Source organism: Salvelinus namaycush, chromosome 19, assembly GCF_016432855.1.
Source record: "Salvelinus namaycush isolate Seneca chromosome 19, SaNama_1.0, whole genome shotgun sequence".
Taxonomy (NCBI): domain Eukaryota; kingdom Metazoa; phylum Chordata; class Actinopteri; order Salmoniformes; family Salmonidae; genus Salvelinus; species Salvelinus namaycush.
In genome coordinates this window covers 11331711-11341433 of record NC_052325.1, presented here as the reverse complement: position 1 = coordinate 11341433, position 9723 = coordinate 11331711, and the positions used below count along the sequence as shown (strand labels likewise).

General features: G+C 38.2%; 1 protein-coding gene across 1 annotated transcript in view; it reads right to left on the bottom strand.

The window, feature by feature from the left end:
* Positions 1–390: 390 nt before the first annotated feature.
* The window catches only part of LOC120063688 (contactin-associated protein-like 5), a 90770-nt gene continuing 81437 nt past the window's right edge, over positions 391–9723 (bottom strand). Inside the window, exons 21-25 of the mRNA XM_039013983.1 lie at positions 9592–9679; positions 8971–8976; positions 7446–7646; positions 7118–7183; positions 391–632 (exon numbers count right to left, since the gene is read on the bottom strand). Coding sequence (XP_038869911.1) covers positions 391–632; positions 7118–7183; positions 7446–7646; positions 8971–8976; positions 9592–9679 — 603 coding nt within the window. The remainder of the gene's footprint in view (positions 633–7117; positions 7184–7445; positions 7647–8970; positions 8977–9591; positions 9680–9723) is intronic.

Below are 9723 nucleotides of genomic sequence, written 5' to 3'. Positions count from 1 at the left end.
GGAGTTTGTACTACACATTCAGACAGTGTGACAGGTGACATTCAATGTTCTCATGGTTCCTTTCCTTCCTTGTCTCGGTCCTTTCCTCTGCCGGTTGAGAGATTGTTCCGAAATCACACCTGCATATTCGCTCCATATTGTCTGACAGTTTTACTGACCACATGATACACCTACAGCCCTAAAAACCTGCTAAACGTGTAGTCCACTACATACATGTTTTGTAATAATCAGACAGTGGGCAAATTCCCGAGCAGAATCCCTGGGGAAGGGTTCTGGGCTCGGCCTCTTCGCTATTTTCTTGTCCGGAATTCTGCAGTGACATCTCCACCTCCCAATCCACATTCAGAGGAGAGGCCTTCCCTGATGACCAGGGGACTGGGACACAGGTGGTCAGATGTAGTACTCCCTGTTGTCCCTGAGGGTGGAGCTATGACTGTCATGGAGGTGGCACTCTGTCCGGTAGGCTGGTTCTGCCTGGTAGGCTGCTTCTCTCCGGTAGGCTGTTTCCAGGTTGGTTCGGTGCTCCTTCTCCTTGATGCTGGCGTCTCTCCGGGCCTGACGGTGCTGGTACAGGAAACGGGTCATCACCGCCACTACACACAGAGTGATGAAGACTACTGCTGACACCACACCTGCGGGGGAGCAAGGGCAGCCATCTTTATTGGACCATTGAATAAGTTCTTTAGTGGATTGTAGAATAAGTTCTTAGTGGACTATAGAATAAGTTCTTTAGTGGACTATAGAATAAGTTCTTTAGTGGACTATAGGGGAAGTTCTTTAGTGGACTATAGAATACGTTCTTTAGTAGACTATAGAATAAGTTCTTTAGTGGACTATAGAGGAAGTTCTTTAGTGGACTATAGAGGAAGTTCATTAGTGGACTATAGAGGAAGTTCTTTAGTGGACTATAGAATAAGTTCTTTAGTGGAATATAGAGGAAGTTCTTTAGTGGACTACAGATGAAGTTATTTAGTGGACTACAGAGGAAGTTCTTTAGTGGACTACAGAGGAAGTTCTTTAGTGGACTACATAGGAAGTTCTTTAGTGGACTACATAGGAAGTTATTTAGTGGACTATAGAGGAAGTTCTTTAGTGGACTACAGAGGAAGTTATTTAGTGGACTATAGAGGAAGTTCTTTAGTTGACTACAGAGGAAGTTCTTTAGTGGACTACAGAATAAGTTATTTAGTGGACTATAGAGGAAGTTCTTTAGTGGACTATAGAGGAAGTTCTTTAGTGGACTATAGAGGAAGTTCTTTAGTGGACTATAGAATAAGTTCTTTAGTGGACTATAGAGGAAGTTCTTTAGTGGACTATAGAATAAGTTCTTTAGGGGACTATATAATAAGTTCTTTAGTGGACTATAGAGGAAGTTCTTTAGTGGACTACAGAGGAAGTTCTTTAGTGGACTACAGAGGAAGTTCTTTAGTGGACTACAGAATAAGTTATTTAGTGGACTATAGAGGAAGTTCTTTAGTGGACTATAGAGGAAGTTCTTTAGTGGACTATAGAGGAAGTTCTTTAGTGGACTATAGAGGAAGTTCTTTAGTGGACTATAGAATAAGTTCTTTAGTGGACTATAGAGGAAGTTCTTTAGTGGACTATAGAGGAAGTTCTTTAGTGGACTATAGAATAAGTTCTTTAGTGGACTATATAATACGTTCTTTAGTGGACTACAGAGGAAGTTCTTTAGTGGACTACAGAGGAAGTTCTTTAGTGGACTACAGAGGAAGTTATTTAGTGGACTATAGAATAAGTTCTTTAGTGGACTATAGAGGAAGTTCTTTAGTGGACTACATAGGAAGTTATTTAGTGGACTACAGAGGAAGTTATTTAGTGGACTATAGAGGAAGTTATTTAGTGGACTATAGAGGAAGTTCTTTAGTGGACTACAGAGGAAGTTATCTAGTGGACTATAGAGGAAGTTCTTTAGTGGACTATAGAGGAAGTTATTTAGTGGACTATAGAGGAAGTTATTTAGTGGACTATAGAGGAAGTGCTTTAGTGGACTATAGAGGAAGTGCTTTAGTGGACTATAGAGGAAGTTCTTTAGTGGACTATAGAGGAAGTTTTTTAGTGGACTATAGAGGAAGTTCTTTAGTGGACTATAGAGGAAGTTCTTTAGTGGACTATAGAGGAAGTTCTTTAGTGGACTATAGAGGAAGTTCTTTAGTGGACTATAGAGGAAGTTCTTTAGTGGACTATAGAGGAAGTTCTTTAGTGGACTATAGAGGAAGTTCTTTAGTGGACTATAGAGGAAGTTCTTTAGTGGACTATAGAGGAAGTTCTTTAGTGGACTATAGAGGAAGTTCTTTAGTGGACTATAGAGGAAGTTCTTTAGTGGACTATAGAGGAAGTTCTTTAGTGGACTATAGAGGAAGTTCTTTAGTGGACTATAGAGGAAGTTCTTTAGTGGACTATAGAGGAAGTTCTTTAGTGGACTATGGAGAGAGTTCTTTCAGTTGTGAAGATTTCTATATTATATTTATTAAGTATTTATTCATTTGGCTGTTTAGACTCCGAAAAAGTACATTTCATATATTAATTTAACTGGCACTGAGATAATTGTGAGCTAAAACTTAAAATCCCTTGCCAAATATGATTCTTACACTTTAAGAATTTACGGTAACACTTTATTTGGCACCTAGTGTCAGAACACGTTATGACACGGTCATAACCATGTCATAATATTTCATAAGAGCTGACATAATCTGTCATAACGCTGTCATTATATGGTCATGACACACATTTAGATGTGTTGTGACATATTGCAATATTTTATGGCTGCTTATGACAGCTACATAAGAGTGTCAAAGCCCACAAATCCTACCACACAAGGCAAACCATTCCATTCTACTTGTAAATAGTATGTTATATAACATTTCTCAAAACGTCCCATTTTATTACCATTGTAATTGTACACACACTGATGTCAAACATGTGTCTAGCCCAGTGCTGTGTCGCTGATGACGGGGATGAATATCGGAGCAGGACAAAACACCCTTTTTGGGATTTATGACTGACATGTGGTCATGTACGTGATAGGCCTATATGGCTAACAGTATATTATTACCCGTATATTATTACCTGAGTTTTGACTGGACACTATTTAAAATAGGATTCCAGAATGATCATGCCCCCCGTATTTCTTGCTCAATTCTTAAAATTAAGCACATTAATCCACTTTACAACGTGTTAAAACATCAAACATTTAAAACATTTTTTTACCTTTATAATAAAGCAATCTATGCATCATCGCATTTGCAGACTTATGTAATATAGTCTACCATTCATAATGTGATGAGTAGATTGCATAGTCATAATTTAGGCTAATAATATAAATTAATCACTGTTCGCAAAAAAAGCATGGCTGAGGCATGTAGCGTAGAGTAGGCCTAGGCTATGTATCAGATACGTTTCTTCTTTATTTGCATTGGAAAAATGTGGCCTTTTATAAACCCATTTCATGGAATTCTACAACACTTTATATGACTGGAGACATTAGCAGAATCTTTTTTAATATGACACATTACAGGGTAGCCTACTCTGCTGACACTGACAAACGGATCAATAAAAACTATGTTGTCCATATAATAGGCCTACGAGAAGGGGAGACACAAATATAATATGACGTCCATCTAAACTGGAGGAGGAAATTATTGTCAAACAACAAACTTTTAAGTAGCACTGACCCAAAAATGATAAGTAGTGAATATGCACAGTGCAACACTCAGCAGAGATATTGCCAATGCTCTCTGATGGTGCCAATAAGATTTTGATAAAACCGATTAGGTTTTCATTTTCTTCTCTTTACAGCAATTACCATTTGCTTTCCAAACTAGGTTATCCTGAGATTGTATTTTGAAATATTTTGATATGCCTGGCTGGTCCTCTACTTTTCACAACACTAATCTCCCCAAATTGCCTGCACCGTCTTTCCTTCTGACTGTAGGAAATACGATTTAAAACAAAGAAGCTAATGATCCTCTGTGGCCAAATCATGCTTTAGTAGCCTATTTTTTAAATAATTGTATTTATTTCTGTATAGACAGGAGAAAGCTAATTAGGCTGTAAAATTTTGGCAATTTAACTCAATTTACTTTAGCAAAAGTTTAGCTTCCCCTAGCATTATGGACACACTGCCTATGCTTACATATTAAAGAGGTAACCACTCGTAACATCCCTATTCGATTGCAGGCTACGGATTATGTTTTTTTGTGGGCCATTATAAATACAAATTAATCTTGATGGGTGAGAATATTATCAAGTGCATGTCAAATTGTTTATGTTGATGTTAATTAATGGACAATTAACACAGTTATTTGCATGACAATCACCGGCTGACAAAATGTCATGACCACCACAGCCCTAGGTGAGCATACATTTATGGGCTGAAGGAGCCTTTATCTGATGGTCAGTCTCAGCGGAGGAAGAAGCCAGCAGGGTCCGCCTCTCAACACCCTCTGCTCTCCCTTTCCTCAATGACCATCTTCCAGCTGTTAGCAAAACTTGAGTTGTACCGTATTATTTCTGCTTCACGCACAAATTCATGTTGTTTCTCATATGATCAGAGAAGATGAAATATTCCTCAATTTAAAAAAATACCAAAGCTGATAATAATAACAATGCAAACTTATCAATACACTTTCCTAATCATTCATTGCAGCTGCAGTGCTTGTTGTAGCGCAAGTGGAAGTAGTGTGAATGCAAATTTTATGGCTTAAAAAAGTGTTGAATAGAAAGTGTTGACAGTGCAGAGTAAAAACGTAAACATGAACTCACTCATAAAAACAGCAGCTCTTTGTTGTAATTTGTGACAGTCTCTCTCTAAAAGTTCAGAAAACTCACAGCATCAACTTTGCTGTAGCTGTCTTTTACGCCTGCTACGTTACTGCAGACACAATAATCTGAGCCATCCAATTGGCCAGTGGTAGGCCTATAGTCCACTTGAATTGCTCCCCAACGGGAAGGCTGAGTTTGTGCCTTAAGACATATGAGATGGTTCAAAACGGGAACACGTTTTATACCCGGCACGACAGAAATTAAAGAAATAGGAACGCAAGGCTTATCTTTGGGTTTTTCACAGAAATATTTGGCAATCGACCAGGAATGCCTTGTTGCTCAACCAGTCAATCGCGATCGACCCATTGGTGACCACTTAAATAGATGGTAGCTAACTGTTAGCTAGCTAGCTACATGAATAGTTGAGAGCTAGCTTTAGCTATGTTATGAAAACAATGAGAAAACTGGATTGTAATGTATTTGATAATGTGTGAAAGTGTTTGCTATTGCCATAATATATTTGGTATAACGTTTTAGTTTTCAGCTTTCTTTAGCGGTGTCACTGCATTGTAGCAAACTCTATTCTGATTTCTGTCTATACTTATATTTTTCAGAGAAAGTAATGCATCTACTGCATCCAGGAGTGGAGGTGAAGACCTTGAGGGAGGCTGCAGAAACAAACTTTCACATGAAAGGAAACTTCTTCACAGGGAAAAAACAGATTTGAATAAATAATACAATTTAGAGTTAAATCCTTGTTGTTGTAATTAATTCTTTAGTCATGTTTTTTCCCATTTTATTTTAAAAACTTGTAGAAAATACACTTTATGACACTATTATGAAGCATTATGACCATCCTGTGTCACTTTATTTGGACTAAGAAAATACACTTTATGACAGTGTCATGGAGCATTATGACCATCAGAATCATATAAGCCAGATGGACCTATCACGTACATGCCCTTATGTCAGTCATCAGTCACAAAGAGGGTGTCTTGTCCTGCTCCTGAAATCTGCTCCTGCATTCATCCCGGTCATCAGCAACAGAGCATTGGGGAAAGTACATGTCTGAGATCAATGTGTACGCAATTACAATGATAATTTAATATGGTCAATAACAGAAAAAGTTGTATAAGATAAACATACTGTTTACAAGTAGACGATGGTGTAATGGATTGTTTTGCTTTGTGCTGTATGTTTTGTGTGTTTTGACACTCTTATGTAGGTGTCATAACCAGCCATAAAATAACACAATATATGTCACAACATGTCTAAATATATTTGTCATGACAGTGTTATTACCATATTATGACAGGTTATGACATGTTATGTCAGCTGATATGACATATTATGACACTAGGTGTCAAATAAAGCGTTCCCAAATTTAATTAGGAATGGTAGTCTACTGTTGTAATCTTTATCAAAATTAAGTGTGAGGGAAATAAAAGTAGTGATGGAAATTTCACAATTCTTTACCTAGGCAGTTTTACATATTTTAAGAGGCCATTCTACACAATGGAGATTAAAAGTTGGGTTCACAGAAATTGAACAGTCTTCTTTTATTCCCTTTTTTTTATCCATTAGCTTCATTATCTACAAACATATCTGACTTAAAGTCAATTCATAAGACCTTTTAAATCAAATCAAATTGTATTTGTCACATGCGCCGAATACAACAGGTGTAGACCTTACCCGTGAAAAGCTTACTTACAAGCCCTTAACCAACAGTGCAGTTCAAGAAATAGAGTTAAGAAAATATTTACTAAATAAAATAAAATAAAAAAATAAATAATAAAGTAACAAGATATATACATACCAATAACGAGGCTATATAAAGGGGGTACCGGTACTGAGTTAATGTGCAGGGGTACAGGTTAGTCGAGGTAATTTGTAAAGTGACTATGCATAGATAAGGAACAGAGAGTAGCAGCAGTGTAAAAATAAAGGGGGGTGTGAATGTAAATAGTGCAGGTGGCCATTTGATTCATTGTTCAGCAGTCTTATGGCTTGGGGGTAGAAGCTATTAATGAGCCTTTTGGACCTAGACTTACTTTACAGTGCAAATAACAGCCCTTCTGGGTAATTACTTTGGAAGTCTCTCCAGTGCTGACTTACTTTACAGTGCAAATAACAGCCCTTCTGGGTAATTACTTTGGAAGTCTCTCCAGTGCTGGAAATGTCTAAATTGTGGCATGTTATCCTGTCTTGACAGACACACATTATTCCAAGAAAACGTCTGAGGAGAGAGCAAGAGGCAGAGATAGCCGGGGCTCATTTCACAGGACACTGACTTTGGCAATTGAGCACTTTAACAACTCTGAATTGGAAATCTCACCTCCAATTACCGCATAGTTGCTTTGTGAAGCGTTGCTTAATGGCCCCCTGCCTCTGCCGACTGTCTCTGAATGATCTACTGGAAGAGGGAAGAGAGTGCGGTGACATCATGGGGAATGTATTACATCATTGATCTGTCATTTGTTTGAGGACTGGGGACCGACATAAAACAATGAGCAACGTTCCCTTGGGAACCATCATTGTGACAATGGAAGAATCTGTAGACTGAAAACTCTCGGCTTCGGTGTTGACAGTGTACAATATTAAAATGTTAGACGACATCGTCCACAGAAATACAGTATATTCTGAATACATTCTACATTCCTCACCTGATTGAGAGTGAAATATTGTTGAGTCAGCCAGCGCTCCACAGTTAGACTCCACCAGGTGACCCCGTACACTGACCAATGAGCTGCCACGGTTCAGTAGCGCTGCCTTCAGTGGAGCCATGTGATTGAACTGGACGGAGGACAGGCAGCCAATGAAGCCCTTAGATCCTGCCTGCATCACTTCCTCATCCATAGCGCCCACTATGTAAACAACAAGGAAGGTACTAATCAAACTCCCAGATTTACCTGATTAATCAGAATGGTAATAAAGCAATCACACGTCCACCGACTGCAGACAACGACGTCCGTATCTCACCTTGACTAATGCACATGTTGGATAGAATCCCTCAAAGCAATCTGTCTCTCTTTGTCAATGTGAGATAGCATGGACCACTGAGCAGGCCCTCTTGAGACTGTATTGTCTCTGCTTGTTGTGTTCAATGAGACAGTCTGAAAATACATATCAACTCTATACAAATCCAATTAGAGCTCCACTAAAATCAAATCACATGTTTATTTGTTCACATGTGCCGAATACAACAGGTACAACCTTACCGTGAAATGCTTACTTACAAGCCCCTTAACCAACAGTGCAGTTTTAATAAAAATAAGTTAAGAAAATATTTACTAAATAAACTAAAGTTTCAAAAAATTAAAAATAAAATAACAATAACGAGGCTATGTACAGGGGGTACAGGTTAGTCGAGGACAATACATTTATTTAAAGATTTCTCAGCATTTGCAGGAAATTAATCATAACGACTGCCACATATGTAGATAGGATGCTGGCTGCTTAGAGCACTTGAATATCATTAAATCAGAGATATGAGCTCTGAAAGCAATTTGCTATTTTGATTTGTGTTAAGGACAAGAGTAGATGGGCATAAGATACAAGAGAGATCAGTGTGTGCCTGTAATTTGTCTAAAGATTTCAAATATAATGGAGCTAATCAGACTACGAGGGTCAACATTCAACAGCTTCTTCCCTTTAAAGTAATATTGTATCTAATTGGTTTGAAATCTATAATTACCATACTTCCCATAGAAGGCAATTTACTGTACAGGAAGTAGTATAATTGACCCCCAAATAGTTTAACGATGATCATCGCCACCATGTTCATCATTGGTCTTTGTTTGTGGTGCTGAAGCATTCCTTTGACTTAATAGATCCCTAGGAGACATAACCCAGCCAAGAATGTATTTCCTTTCATCCTGCAGAAAACACGTTGGAAGTAGTGGATGCTGTTGTGCTGTGCTGGAGTCATATGAATACAGTATGTGTGAAAGATACAGGCATACTCTAGAGGAAATGGATGTTTTGTCCTATATACACTAACCCAGATTTAGCATACATAATGTTGTTTAGATTTTGTGTGTTTAACTTTACTTTCATGACTTTTCATGAGTTTGATGAAACATTGGAAATCATTTAAAATGATTGATGCTTAGGCCTGCCTATGTTTAGTATTTTTGATTCAATCCTTCTAAATATCTAATACATCGCCAACGATCAATGTCTAAAAACAGTGTTCTTCTCAAAAGAACGTATAGACAGCATCTATTCGTACATATATGCATCCTCATCCAACAGGAGATCCCCAGTACCATAATGATAAAATGAATACATTTGTTATGAAATGCAAATGATGTTGTTAATTAGCATAGATTTACTCGTTCCCTAAACTATTGTGAATCTCTGTGTTAGACAAATTACGCTTGGTTTACTTAACGGTTCTATTTAGCTCCTGACTAATGTGTGAAGTGATACGCTTGAGTACAATACTCCCAAGATTTGTGATGCGTGCAATATGTGAGCCAGATTATTAGACAGATACAATGTCCTGGTGGGGTGGCTGACAACCCTCCCCATCAGCCTGTCAAATCTATACCAGATGCGAGAAGTGATTATTTGACCAAATCTAGTGCTTAGATTGTCTATTCCACGTTATATCACAGACACGTCTCGTCTATCTCTTCCAGCTTAGAAGCTTTGCCTTAATTGCAAAGACTGATTCTTCTAAGCCCTGCACTGTGGTAGGCTGTTCATTTCCTCCATTTACAGTAAAAACCATGACTGTAGCCTCCAGTCATTTAATCATTTCAAACTACCTCAAAACGCACGTCCTAATTTCTCTGGTGGGCTCACCTGTGACCTTCCCCAAGGTCAGTGATTTGATGGAGATGAACTCTGTGTCTGATGACAGGCTGTACTTTAGGTTCATGTCCTTGTCAATCTAGTGGAGAGGGAAAAAAGAACATTGAGGTGTGAAGAACACAC